Genomic DNA, 15,271 nt, shown 5'->3' with positions numbered 1-15,271 from the left:
ATCCCACTATAGAGGATCCCGATCTGCCAAGGGTAATGAACCATTGAACCAAGTCAGCCAAGCCTGGTTCAATTCTTGTCCAACACAAGGATAAAAGCCTTGGCCCACCATGTATTAAATTTAGGGAGCCCTATCCTTAACGCGGCCTCGAGCCAACAACAGTCAACAATAGACATGTGTCATTTTTGCTTCCAAGAGTACCAATTTTGTGTCTTAAATGATAGTGGGTGGGAAATGTGTCTACCCCTAAATGTATTTGTTGCACAATCAGGCTCTCGATCACGCTCTCTTGCCGTCCCTACATCTCCTAGTATGTAGAAATTTTCTAAGAGGAACTTTTCTGACATGTCTACTTTAAAAACCAACAACTATCATGAGGTAAGTTGATAAAAATTTATCCACAAATAGACCAATAGGTGCCCTGTTAAAAGTTTCAACTATGTAAGAATTCAATATCTGCGTTATAAGACTGAGCTTTGAAATTTGGGATTATGGAAGAGTGCACATTTGTTGTAAGAAAACATTAATTATGCTTAGACATATATAGGGACACATATCAATGTACAAGAAGCTTTTTGATTGAATTCGACTTTTAAATTTTAAACGTTGTCAATTTAGACCATGACCTCGCTAACTTAGAGTCCAAATAATCACATCAACTCACACTGTAAAAGAATAATGGGTGTGTATAAACCATTTTTTTTTTTTTTTTTTTTTTTGTTTTCAATCCTTAAAAAATACATAGTTTATAAAACTAGATAAATGTTAATTGATGTTGGTTTTTTCAAAGGTTTGTGTTATCATTTGGAAAGATGTGTTAGAGTTAAAACCTAGGAGATGAAGAATGTCTTGATGACTTTATAGCGTCCAATTTTTGTGTTTAAGAGTTTCCGTTGTATATAGGAGTAAGATTGGAGCCCTTCTTGCCTAAAGTTAAAATTTCTGTCATAAATATGATTATATAAAAGTTTTCTCTAACTTAAGTTGAGTTGAGTACTTAAATTGATAGTTGACAATTTAGTTGAGATAAAATTTAGTCGAGTTAAATCTCAATCCCAACCTACAATGAATCAGCCGAGTGGGAGGGGATGGCCTAGCCCCAAAACCACACCACCACCATGGTTTCAGGTAACAGTATTGGTATCAGTTGAGACTGATACCAATATGTGATCGATTCAAATCAATTACCATATCGTTTTAATATATATATATATATATATATTTATTATTATTATTTTTTAAACAAGGGCAAGAGTGACCCATATCATCCAGGTCAATACCAATATCGATAACAATACTGACCTAAATCTATGAGAGAGAGAGCGAGAGAGAGAGAGTCTCTCTCTTTCATTGGACTTTGAGGCTCCAAATGATTTGGGTCTTTCTACTTTTCACGTGTTAAAAAAGAAAACAATTATTATAAATAAACAAGATAATGAATTGGAACCTAAGTCTTCATTGCTTAGTGGTGCAGGTTGAAAAGCTGATACCAAAGCTTTTGAATCTTACCTTACCCACCAAGAAAGTACAATTAAAAAAAAAAAAAAAAAAAAAAAAAAACTCATCGGAAAGCAAGCTAAGTGCAAAATCGATGGATGGATCCTAAACCTGATCTACTAGCCCTCAACTCTGTTAATCTCTTCTCTGCAACTATATAATCTGATCTTATCTTTAATTTCCCCCTCTTCTCTTCATCAGGGATCAAGAAGATCTAGAAGGCTAAATGCAGGTCCATTCAACAGAAGGTGAAGACAAATATATATATATATATATATATATATATATATATATATATAATAAAGCAAGAATTGATCAAAACCCAATACTAAATAAACATATTGATCAGTGCAACTGCAAGTTTTAAGTGTGGTTATTTACATGTGTAAGTGTGTGGATGTGATATTAAATGAACAACATATAATAACAACAACCATACATAATGGGATGGTGCAACTTCATAACTCTCAAGCCTCTTACACATCTCTAAAACTAAGAAATCTCATGGAATAAAGCTTCTTCAAGGAGAAGTTCAGGCCAAAATGGAGAAGGACCTCCTCCATAGCTAGAAGTACTACATGAATCCCCTGGATTGCTGATCGACGTCTCGGTTACAGATACCGGGAGACCGTGAGGACGAGGAGGAGGAGATGGAGATGATGATGGAAGCCATGGAGATTGAGGTGTATCCTCTCCTTGATTAGCAACTATAAAGCTAGAACTTTGGCCCATATCAGTACTGTTCAGTGATACCTGAAAACTGCAAGGGATTGAATCTTGGACTGCTTGAGTGTTAGCAAACCCAAGAGAAGATGGGTTTTGGGTTGAACCCAAAATTGGGTTTTCTCCAATTGAAGAAATTGAGTTCAATAAATTGAAAGCCTCCATGTCCTTAATGTTGTTTAGGGTATTAACTGAATTGGTACTAGTCATAGAAGAGGCATTTTGAAGGAGGTACTGTAAATATTGAAGCTTAGCCAATTGAGTTGCTTCTGCTTGTAATCTCAAAGCATGTTCTTCCAAAGGATGATGTTCAATAAGATCTCGAAGATTAGCCAAAGCTATCAGATGGGGTAAGCTCGAGAAGAGATCAGTTCGAGGCCGGTGAGTCATCGGATCAAAACCCATCTGAATTAGCTTCTTCTTCAAGTGGGTATTCCAGAAGTTCTTGATTTCATTATCAGTCCGGCCAGGGAGGTGAGTCGCGATCGCCGACCATCTTGAGGAAATTGACAAGATAAAATGGATAATTAGTTCATATAATCACATATTGGATGAAGAACTATTGGAATTAATCCAAGAAAGCAATAAAGACTGTCAAGAATCAAGAATCAAGAATCAAGAATCAAGAATATTACTTGTTGCCAAGAATGGAATGGAGATTAAGAATGGTCTGCTCTTCATCTTGAGAAAATTTTCCTCTTTTAATGTCTGGTCTTAAGTAGTTTGTCCATCTTAATCTACAGCTCTTCCCACATCTGTTCAGACCTGCAAAAACAAGGAAATTTGAAACTTTGAAAAGGAGATTTTAATTTAATTACTAAGAGGTGAAGAAAGAGAAGTGAATTGTGGGTTTTAATCCTAGTACCTGCAAGTTTGGGGAGAGCTCTCCAGCTTCCATGACCATGTCTTTGAATGTATTCAACAAGCTTGTTGTCTTCCTCAGGAGTCCAGGGTCCTTTCTTGAGGCCATTCTCATCAGAAGAAGGAGACCTACCCATTCTTAATCTTTGTATTATTTTCTGAATTTGATTATTTGGGTTTGCCTCCCTCTGATACTACCAGAAGCCAAAGATTACCTTACTATATATATGCGATTTTCTTTCTTATTTTTATTCAATTGAAAGCGATTGACGTGTCCTCCCTATTTTGATACAATACTGTCATTAACATTTGTTTCATGAAATGACAAATCTATCCCACATACAATCCAATCCACCTTTCGGATCCTGGAGGAGCGTGTGGCCTATGCTAGTGTTTCTTATGTCTCTCTTTCCTTTTCCTCCAAAGGGTATAGATTTCATTTCATATGAGATGGAAAAGAGATAGGCACATAACTACTGGCATAGGCCATGTTCTGGACAGTTTTTTTCCTCCCTATTTTTCGTATTGGGAAAAATGATTCATGTTTGGAAGCATTGCTTTGGCTAATGCTCTCCTCTTTATCTCTCTCTCCTCCCCTCTCCTGAGATGACATTGAAAATGACTCATTTTCGAGGTCGTTCATTGAGCATTTCCTACCAAGATGGGCTACGCTCCCAGATAAGAAACACTCCCTCTTTATATTTCTTCATGGATTCAATAAATCTTGAACCAAGCTTAACTCACGGAATTTCTTCACCAATGGCCATCGTTGTACTTAGATGGGTGTCAGAAACACTAGAGAACATTTTGAACCTACAAAACATAGAGGGAGTATTGACGATGTTAGATTCGTTGGTGAATCCTTTACTATGGGTGAAAGAAAATTTTCCCATAAAAATTCTTGGGGTAAATTTCTCTCCACTGACGACTCAACAATCGTTAGATTTTTTTTCTTCATCCTTTTTTTTGGTTCTCCCCCTCTCTAGCATATACAATATCAAGATAAGTGGGTTACATGTCCATCCCTATGTCATCTTTCCAAAAAATTTCTTTGGACCCTATTGATGCTATAAGTCTAATGGTAATGGGCAGAGCTGTCCTTGAAAAAAACCAGAGGACAAATGAGAGTAGGAACTTGGTAATACAAGGAAAGAGAGGTCTATAAGAGTCTTTTAACAGAAATAGTTGTAACCTTTATTTTCTAGAAATTCCAAAAAGCCAAAAGTAGGAGCCAACCCTAACAAACACGCGGCATGTGACGAATGGTCATCAGATCTATCCCATGCACGCACGCAATAGGAAGACACTTTCGTCACCATTCCCATGCATGTGGGACCCAAAAGCCTTCCGTATTACTCTTTTTGAGTACGATGCTTCTTATGTACAAAACTTCTACAAAAATGAAATCTTCTCACTCTACCAATTCTATAGCTAATTTAATATTAAACTATGTAGTTGTTACCTACTAACACATTTTTTTTTTTCTTTGGCTCGAGTTACCCACTAACACTTTAATAAGGGAAGTTAAGGCAACTCTTTCATCACCGTTATATTTTCTCTTTCAAATGTTTATTTGTTAAAGTAGGTAAAGAATTTAGACATATTCAGTGTGAGAGTCCACTGATATTCTTTTCTAAAGATTTTATATTATACATATGAATTTTAATATGAAATTGAGATAGTTACTTTAAAAAAAAATTCTAAGGATAATGTAGTGGGTAGACATATTTCAATTATTTGAAGGTAGGAGAAACGGGAAAAAAAAATTTGATTATTAATCAAAATTCAAGTGAGATAACCCATGAAATATCACTTGGGTACTAATCTAAAAGTAAAAGTTGTTACATGGAGATAGCCCAATGGTACATGAAGAAGCATTAAATATCCTAGATAACTGACGTGAGACTATACATCTATAATTCCCAACATCTCAAAAGTATTTTAGAATATGAAAGGTTCCATGAAATCATATGCGTAAGTATTGGTATAATTATATCCCAAATAATCTAATTATATAAAAAATGAATATTTTTCAATGTCATTAAAATGAATGAAGAGACCTTTTTTTTTTTGTGGCCGACTTCTTACTAAGAATGCAGCCAAATCTGGGAACTTGGACTCGAATATCATTTCCCACTCATATCAGATCAGAGATTGTCTATGATATTGAGGTGAAGCCTAGATTGCACTTTTATCAATTCTTAGATTTATTCTCCCTTGCTGATGACCATGTCAAAGGTGGGAGTTTTTAAACCAAATTTTGAGTTGTAATTTTATTTTTCTCCTTTTTTAAAAAAATATTGATCTTTAGCGAAAAAAATAAAAGACTATTTTTTTCCTTCTTTTTGATAGAAGATCATTGCCATTATTTGATCAATTAATTTCAAATGTGATGAATCTTTGAGATAAGAGCAAGAGTTGTAAGATCAAACCCTAGAGTACAACAACAACAACAACAATAAACATTAACCATATCCTAATCTCAACTAAATGAGGTCAGCTACATGGATCCGATAAACCCTAGAGTACTTATGTTAAATAACATCGATCTAGGGTATTGTGCACATGTTAATGCAAGCAAAGAAAGAAAGAAAGTAAAGAAATGAACTGCTCTCCAAGATGTCTAATCTTCTACTATGTACAAATTTTTATAGAGGAATTTATGTTGAAGACGAGGGAAATAGAAAAACCATAGCCACTCAACTTTCCCTTCTGCTCAGAATCATTGCATAATCTACTAAATCTAAATCTTTCATTTAACATAGGACGAAGATAACCTGCTACAATAATATATAGAAAGGACTGCAGCCACTACCCTACATCACATGCGTTCCCATATATTGAGTTATTTTCATTATCTAGATTCTCAGCATCTATAACTATGCCTTTAACTACTTTGAGAGATTTAATATAAAAGAGCTATAACGTTCCATGAGATTAGTCTTATGTGAGACACAACCTTATTGGAGTCAGGCTTAGTGTTGTGGCTCACCAATACTTATTTGAATCTAATTTTGATCTTGGTTAGTGGTTTTGTGTAGGATTGGTTTGAGTGAATCTTGAATCAATAGTATTAATTAAAATTTTTAATTTGCATTATAATATAAAATAAAACAGAAGCCAATGGCTTTAAACAACAGAATTAATGAACAAATAAATCAATACACGAAACACGCAGTGGGATTAATTGAAACAGATCTTGAAATCATTTGGTTTTAATACTTGTTAACCTTAGGGGAAGAAATTATTAATTTCTTAGATTATCAAGATATTAATAATTTGTGCCTTGAGGAAAGATCTACTATTTTGTTGTTTATGATACCTCCTTCATCCAAAAAAGAACACTATCCGTTTACATGTTTTCTACATTCAGACACAGCGCCCTGTTTTCAGGAGATGTGAAAAGATGTCCCCACCCTTTAAGACAAAGTATTGTGTCTGAACGTAGAGAATGCAAAGGGTACCGTAATTTCTTTTTTCCTCCCCCAAAAAATAAATAAATAATACCTGTCTACTTCGATTTTTTCATAAAGGATTCTATACAACTTTATCTTTTACATCTTAAAAGATAGATGTTCTCTCTCTAAATGATCTTTTAATCATGACATAATGATTTGAAGAAAATGAAGTTTGTTCCCCCTCCGAATCTTCTTTTAATAATGACACAATGATTTTGAATAGAGGTTGGTGTCTTTCCTCAATACCGGCACCAGTGACCGACCATATTATTGGTGATGAAACGTAGGAGTGTCTAGGTTAGGTTGAGATATTGGGACTGTGATAGAGTACTCAGGCTAAGACCTTAAAACCTGATCAAAGACCACCATTTTAGAATCTCTATTGACATCAAAGATGGATATGAACTCTTTCACATTGCTTACCATGTATGACCACAATGTAAGCCCTAATCAATCTATCCTGTCATTCCAATCAAGAAGATCCCAAAGGAGTAAAGAAGAATCTCTGGTGAGTTTTCAAAGGAGGGTTTCTTTCCACGTGTTGAAATTGGGTTGCCCATGTCAAACCAACTACTTATTTCCTCTTTGACTGGGGAAGAAGTTTTCATTGATTTACATCATTCTATGGGACCTTAATGCCTCTATAATAATGAACAGGTGAACACTATCCCTACGAAGATTTTAAAATGAAACTAGCGTAGATGAGTGCATGGTCTTCATGTACGTGTAAAACCCAGACTAATAGGCTCGGATGGTCAAGCCATTCCTGATTCAACTCGTCAGCCATGGCCTATGACATATTGGGTTGATTTGGAGACCAACTTCCATGCAAAACATGTCTAAATTAAAATGTTGAGATGTTGTGGGTCATATGGCTTTACATCGGTTTGTTCAGGTCCTAGGAGTTGGGATTCCCTGCGAAAACAACCGTAGATAGCCCCGATGTAAAGGCTTTCAAGGACTAGGCATCAAGGGTCAGCTCTTAAAGATGAGTTCTACTCGAGTCTCAACAAGTTATATCAAAGCCATCTTGTCAACTAGTGAGCCACTATTGAGTCCCAACATGTGATAACATGTGATAACTATTGAGTCCCAACATGTGTTGATATGTTGGGAAAAATTATAGTCTCACACCGATTTATTCATGTCCTTGGTATATATGTAAGGGACTAGGGTCAATGGGTAGTTTCCCTAGTCAGCTTTGTAAATTACCTCACTGACCCTAAATCCCTGATATGTAAATGTCGTAATTAATATAAAAAAATTGTTCAGACTTTTTCTAAGTTACGTGATCGTTGAAAGGGGATCAGATCCGTGAAAAGCTCAAGATCTTACATTATCAAAACTTTGACATCTAAAATAGAACAATAGGAAGCTTGGGGTCCGACCAGGTGGGTTGAACCGTTTGTCTGTGACTCAATCCCTTTACAAGTACTTTAGTGCATGGGATGGTAATGATCTTAAGCAAGACCATAATACCATGCAAGATTTCAGGTATCCTAATACGTCTACAGGACCGAGTGGACAAGTATCATAAATAGATAAAATAATCTCCAAACTAAAAGGGAAGAAAAGCTTTCCAATTAAATACAAACCGATTCGAAAGAGACATGAAGGGATGTGACACATTTGACCATAAGAACTGGTGTTAGAGGGGAAGTTGGTGCAGCCGATGCCCTAAATCTCCTCCACCTTTGAAACCCAATTAGACATTAATTCTTTCTTTCCTTCCACCCAAAGAACACGTCAATTGTAATTGTTTTCTGCCAGCTTGTCCTCACCTTCTTGTCTAGTTACAGATTTCCTTTGATTATTAGATAACAAAAAGGAAAAATCTTGTTACTCATTCAACTACTAAAGGCATTATTACCCTTTACTTCAAGTTTAAGCTCACCTATTTAACCTGTTTCAGATGTGTTCACATTATATAAAAAATGTATTAGAAGGACATGTTGATTTGATTGATCATTAATTTTGATCATTACTGTGGACACGGTGAAAAACCTACTCTAATACCGTGTAAATTTTTCATTTAAAAAATCCGTATCAATAGATGGAAGAAGTCCTAATGTAAAAAAGAACTATAGACTAATTCGTAAATGATGTGGGACTAAACTCCCAACAAAGGGTTAGAAACTATAAATCTTGATCTAAGATACCTGGGTTTGGTGTTCATTCCAATCTTATTACACGTAGAATGACCAAGAATATGTGTAACTTTTCTTGTTGAGCTCTGGTGTCTCATGTTTCAAACCTAAAACTTGAAATGAAAGTGTCACATCAGAGCCACAAAGGGTCAAATTAACAAGGACGAGAGGAGAGAAACAATTTCTTCACCTTCTTCCTCTCTTTTTTTTTCCCCCTCTGTTGCCTCATTTGCTGTTTACACAAGTTTTACTCCAAATACAAACCAAAATATTTCTAGATTTTCTCAGACCAACTCTCCACTTTTCTCTCCTCTGTGAGAGAGAGAGAGAGAGAGATTGCTTCTTCAACCAAGGTTCCTTGTCGGGTGGACCATCTAAAGAGAAGTAAATAATAATAAGGAAAGGCTACATATATCTGATGTCACTAGAGGTGAAAATAACACATTAGACATAGATTTATTCATTGTTGTAATGTCAGCTAAACAACTAATGATTTCCTTGCTCAGCTGGGTTTCCACCCAATGCATCTAAATAGTAGACTTTTGAGGCTTCATTTATGCCACCTCTGTCATGTTTCTCCTTGTTTTCATCTATATTTCCCTATACCTGTACATGAATATTCTATTCCCTTTCATTTTTCCCAAGGGGGAGAGAGAGAGAAGGGCTATGTAGAAATGTAACCCTAAAACGATGCAGAAGATAATGAAAAAACAAGAACAAACAATGAACATAAATTTTACGAGGTTCGATAAGATTTCCTACGTCCTCGGTGAGATGAAATCCTACTTCACTATCAATGGAGAATAGGGTTACAGCACTTGTCTTTCACACCTCTCAGTATTGCTTGTATTATAGAGAAAGAAACCCTCGTTACAAATATATAGCGAAAAAATCCTAATCCGAACAGTACACAATTGCCCTCAAATAAAAAATTCGAGTGGGGGCCTGCGCCCCTCTACACCCCCTGCTATGCAGGGGGCCTCCTGCCCTCCTTGTAACCCCCATGACTTGCTAATCGGCTAGCGGGATCGTCATCCTGCCTGTCAAGGTGCTGCACCAATACTCCATGGATTAAATTGTGACAGAATACAAGACATCGTACACCAATAGGTTAGGCAGAGACAACGACCAGACATAGAATGCAGCTGAAGAGGGCTAGTGTAACAAAAAAAAGGAGAAAAGATTTGTAGAAAACAATTTTAAGAAACCATTCTTAAAATTTTCTTTTTGTTAATATTTTGATGGTAGGTTATGTTATCATGACCTCCCCTTCAAGCAACAAATAGTATCAAGATGAGAAATGGAAGATGACATTAGCAATTTTTTTTTTAAATCAATCTATTTCTAACTGTTATCCCAGGGTTCCCAAAGTACACAAAATCAACCTCAACTGCTTACTCCAAGATTCTAATTGGAGGAAGAGCTCAAGATTGGAGTCATTAATACCGTATTTATTGATAGGATTTTCTTATTGATAGAACATAAGTTGTCAAATGATTTGTAATTTTATTTTTCTGTTTTTTTAATATAATGTATTTTTTTCTCTAATGAAGATAATACTATATAATCTCACATGTATACTCGAAGAATTTGGAAGACAAGGATGACTTTTAATTGTAATATATATATATATATATATATATAATTAATAGTAAGTCACTTTCAAATTATTTATGAAATCTTTTTTTATACGCAACTTAAAAAACTTTTGAAAAAAATACAAAGAGCAATTAAATGAATAAGGTCTTGTCAAGTTCCAAATACACACATAGAAGTGTCATTTAGACACTACTTTTCTTAATTTGGATTGCCACCCAAATATTCCTCCTCAAGTTTTCATTAAACATTGTTTAAGACTTTAAGGTTCCATTTGGCTGGCGGGGAGGGTAGGTGGAAAAGTTTAGGAGGTGGATCCCATATGTTGAAAAGATGAATATCAGGAATAGTAAAAAAAGAAGAAAAAAAATTCTAAAGTTTTTGTTCTAGTGCTTATTGGTTTGCTTGGAAAAAAAATAGTATTTTATCTATCACATGGGCATGTTTGGATGTGTGAAATAGTGATTGATGAAAATTTTCCAAACCATATTATAATTACAAGAATACTGTTACTTACATGGGTCCTTGTAAAAATATTGAGACTTCCCTCCCTCCCATGTCCACCTACATGGGATACATTTTTTTAAATTAAAAAAAAAAAAAATCATGTGTGATCCATCAGTATTATTTAATTTAAATTTAAGCCAATCGTATAATTATTCGACTAAAGCAACCTCTATATCATTTCTTCATTCTAAAATATATCCAATTAATTACTACTATTTTTTCCTTTATAGGATCCATATTTTATATTCTACTATTACAACTATTGAAATTGAGGACCACATTAGTATTATTTCGCTATGATAAACATATTATGAAGAACATATTCAAAGATTAACTGTATTAAGCATCATCAGTACTATTATGTTGTGTTATTCGTAAAATATAAAAAATTTTAAAGAAAAAAAGACTTTAATTTGGTTCACAAGTACAGATCACACATTAAGTCCAAAAAGTAAAATTTGACACTATACCACCAACTATATCTACATGGGATATAGATGTATACAAATTTTAGCAAAGTTATACCAACCAACATTATGACAGATTAATAATATTAAGCATCATACCTAAGTACCTAAGTTACCAACAAAATATATTAGTGTTTTTCCACAAATCTTTGAGACTCTATTAGGTACCCATTGTGGTCCTGTGATAGCCAGTGCCTTCAAATAAAGGCTGTCCTTTGTGAGACAATTGTCATAAATACATTAACAAACTCTGATCATAGGAGATCGTTGCAGTGTACCACAGTCGACTTTCCCTCTTTTTTCTTGATGAAATTCCTCAAGAAAATGATGGGACTTTCCGAGCTAGAGAATAAGATAATGAATCTATTTGAAACTTTAAAAGTAATTGAAAGGTCATGCCATTAAACTTTCACACATTGTAGCATCCCACCCCAGTAATGATTTTTCTTCATCCAACCAAGCCCTTAACCTTTCAAAAGTATTCCCTCTAGCTAGTACCATCTTATCTTGTAAGTTGCGTATAAAACATGAAAGGAAGACAACTGGCTTCTAGCCACTTGAAGGAATGACAAGGACAAGTAAATCTCTCCAATGGCCAGCCGTGTAGTGTAGGCCTCTCTCTCTCTCTCTCAACCTTATCATGCACAGTGTAAGTCCCCTTATATACTATTTTTAATCTTATCTAATAATATATAGATATAAATAAATAAATAAATAAATAAATAAATAATATTTATCTAATAACATATTGAAGAACAATGTTTCTGGTTCGATACTTTGTAATATATTGCTTCAGTCACTTAGCCAAGCTCTGTATATTGTTATAAAGAATTAATGGCAGCCGCGGATCAGACATATATATTTTTCCTATAAATTAAAAAAGTATATTAAAAAATATGAAATTTACATGATTAACGTCTATGTATACCCAGACAACACAGCAATAGATCATAATCGTCAATAAATTATAAGCACTTTGAATGGATCAATAATGCTTAAACAATCAGAATTTCTTTTTCCATTCCCTTTACTTTATTACCAATAATTGATTAAAATCAGGAATGTTAACTCATAAGAATTATTAATTAGGAAATATCTTACAAATACTATCTTTTATTCACTTGGAAGAATTTGAAGGACAAGGATAAACCAAATATCTGGATCATCTAACCGTGTACAGTTTCTCCATGTAGTCCATACCTGTCCTAACTCCTAAGCCTTGTCGTGTATCATGGGCTCCCTTGTTTTACATCTTAATGGTTTTTTCAATAACCATATTTAGAGACAGAAAGTATGGTCGCAGGTTCGATTCCCTATATGTGCATCTGCAATTTAAGTGGAGATCATAGTAATTGGTTGCTGCGCTAATCTTCCCGAGGATTAGTCAAAATGCGCGTAAGTTGACCCGGACAAAATAAAAACACTTTGTTACATTTTATTATTATGCTTTGTTAGTATTATATATTTTAAGTAGTCATATTTATTACTAGGCTTTATTATATTTCAATTAGTATTTAAAATTATGCTAACACGATGGTACAACACCGTATAAAAGTTGATCATTAGACGCTTTTAAAAGATTCCAATTAGAATGATATAATTCAAGCATTATATTTTAGCATTTTTAAACTTTTGTTTTGCATCATGACTGTTCGTTTAACATTTTAAATCATGATAAATACAATAATGAATTTTATCCATAGTTGAAACTATTAAAAAAATTTGATCTTACAATTATTATTGCAACTAGGTAATTTGATGCTTCTAATGATCCAACCATTAACAGGAGTTTATTATTATGTTTTACATCATTTAAAATGCTAAATGTACAATCATGAAGCAAACTAAATGTTTAAAAAATATCAAAACATATATTTGAAATATATCCTTCCAATTGAAATCTTCTAAAAGCTTCTAATGGTCTACTTTTAGATCAAGTTGTATCTTCATGTATGAAACATTAATACAACCGCCATGAACCAATTCAAACATTGAAAAATGTTACGACATTATGGTTGAATTATTTCTTTTAAATTAGAATTCTCTTGAAGCTATTGGCGCTCTAATATTAATTCATTGTACCATGATGTTTGTCATGAATTAAAATGTTATCCATATGAATGGTCATGATTCAAATCAAATGTTAAGAAATGTTAAAGCATGATGTTACTCATTATCCTTTCAATTAAAATTTGTTGACAGATTCTATAACTTGTAGCATTTTGATCACTTCATTGTCGCATGTTAATATGTGTTGACATAGTTTGAACTTGAGGCTGGCACTCCAAACATTGGTTTTTAAATCTTAGAAACCAGCCATAGATACTGTAAATAAGGAATCTTAAGTATGTAATATACTCAAGTCAATAAGCACACGTGAACATTATCAAATATAAAAAATTGAGCAGATAAGACAAGAGAGACCCACATAGTCGAGGAGGAGAAGACTTTTTCCCTCTAACTCTATTTCGTATTTACTAAATCATAAGCAACCTAGTGAATTCCATGGATAGACAAATCATTGTCAAACAGTACCTGAAACGGTGGGGATTGGGATGTTAATTAGAGTTTTTCACTTAAACCTCCTCTTGCCACAGAGCAAACCAGCTGAAAAAGGTGAGTGGATTGTGGGACTTCTTTCTTCAAGTGCTTCTACCTGTCCTAAGGTTCTCTAGGGCACATGCAACCCTCTTAACCATCATCTTTACACGGGAATTATGCCAAAACATGGAAGTAAATTTTTTTTTTTTTCAATTGGATCAAATGTTGTACATTTATCTAAAGATCATCACTGTTAGCTGTAATATTGTGTCAGTATTTTGTATATATTTTTTTTTCTTTTTTTCTTTCTTGTATTGGGTTTTCTTGTTTAAATATTTCCATGTTACTTTTGTATATTTTTACCCATCAATGTGATGAAACATATGCACAATTTTATTAAAGATAACAGTCATAAGGCCCCAGGTGAGGAGCACTTAAAGCTGATTCATTCTAACCTTCAGCCTCAGCTTTTACCTTGGTACCAAAGTAATAGTGCACAAATATAAGTATTGGCTGACATTATCACATTAAAGTTTTTTTTGGCAAAAGGTTGGCAAAGTATAATAAAGAAACTTAAAAATGATGTACAGGATTAGAGTCCAGACAAACTTAGAGTTAAAAAAAATAATAATTATAGAAGTTTCCTTTATCCCCATCTTCGGTATTACCATTAGTAAAGAGAAGGCAAAACTCAATACATTGGATAGTGGTCCACCTTCAACATTGCCATTAACAAACACACTGACCAAATAAATTGAAAAATAGAGTACATGCAACCTATAAGAACCTGTATCCCGTTCTAAGTTGAGCTTCCCCAGATAAGATCAGAGGAAATAGAGTTGGGAAAGCAAGACCAAGAAGAAGACATAAGTGAGACTGCCCCCTCTTAGGCGAAAGTCCTTTATGAGATCATTTTTTCTTTTCTGTAAACATTGTATTGCTCGAAAAGAAAAAAATTAAAAATAAAAAGACAAAAGGAGAGCACTTGCGTACACTCTTCACGTTTTAAACATATATATACCTATGGAGAGGATTCCCCATAATGCCAATGTAGGGAAAATTTACACGCTACAACAATGGTAGTCCGGAGAATAATATCATCCACATGAGAGAAAAAATAATAACAAAACCCATGTAAAAAAAAAAAAAAAATAGTACTCTAGCTTCGTGGTGATTCTTTTACCTAAATCTATACACCTTGACCCTACTTGATCTTCACAGAGTGTGATGGAAAGTACACCAAGTAGACATAAGCCATTTTCATGACAAGACTCATACGTAACAGCTTAAACCAATGTAGACATTTTTACCAAAAAATAAAAAAACCAATGTAGACATAATACCTACTCTGAGTCTCCCAAGCTCAAATGTTTCAGTCTTGCTATGGCAAAATAATGAAAGAAAAATAAGTAAGACAGTAAATAAATGCTGGATTTGTTGTTATTCATCTCTTTTTTTTTTTTTTTTTTTTTTT

General features: G+C 34.0%; 1 protein-coding gene across 1 annotated transcript; it reads right to left on the bottom strand.

The window, feature by feature from the left end:
- Positions 1-1,808: 1,808 nt before the first annotated feature.
- Positions 1,809-3,258, bottom strand: LOC122072124 (transcription factor MYB93-like). Its single transcript, XM_042636680.1, has 3 exons — positions 3,086-3,258; positions 2,856-2,985; positions 1,809-2,716 (listed from the first exon to the last, which is right to left on the bottom strand). Exons 1-3 carry the CDS (start codon positions 3,216-3,218, stop codon positions 1,990-1,992), a joined length of 990 nt encoding a protein of 329 aa, XP_042492614.1. The 5' UTR covers positions 3,219-3,258; the 3' UTR covers positions 1,809-1,989.
- Between the last annotated feature and the right edge of the window lie 12,013 nt (positions 3,259-15,271).

This window comes from Macadamia integrifolia, chromosome 2, assembly GCF_013358625.1.
Source record: "Macadamia integrifolia cultivar HAES 741 chromosome 2, SCU_Mint_v3, whole genome shotgun sequence".
Lineage (NCBI taxonomy): Eukaryota > Viridiplantae > Streptophyta > Magnoliopsida > Proteales > Proteaceae > Macadamia > Macadamia integrifolia.
The sequence above is the reverse complement of the archived record's forward strand: the minus strand, read 5'-3'. Positions and strand labels throughout refer to the sequence as shown.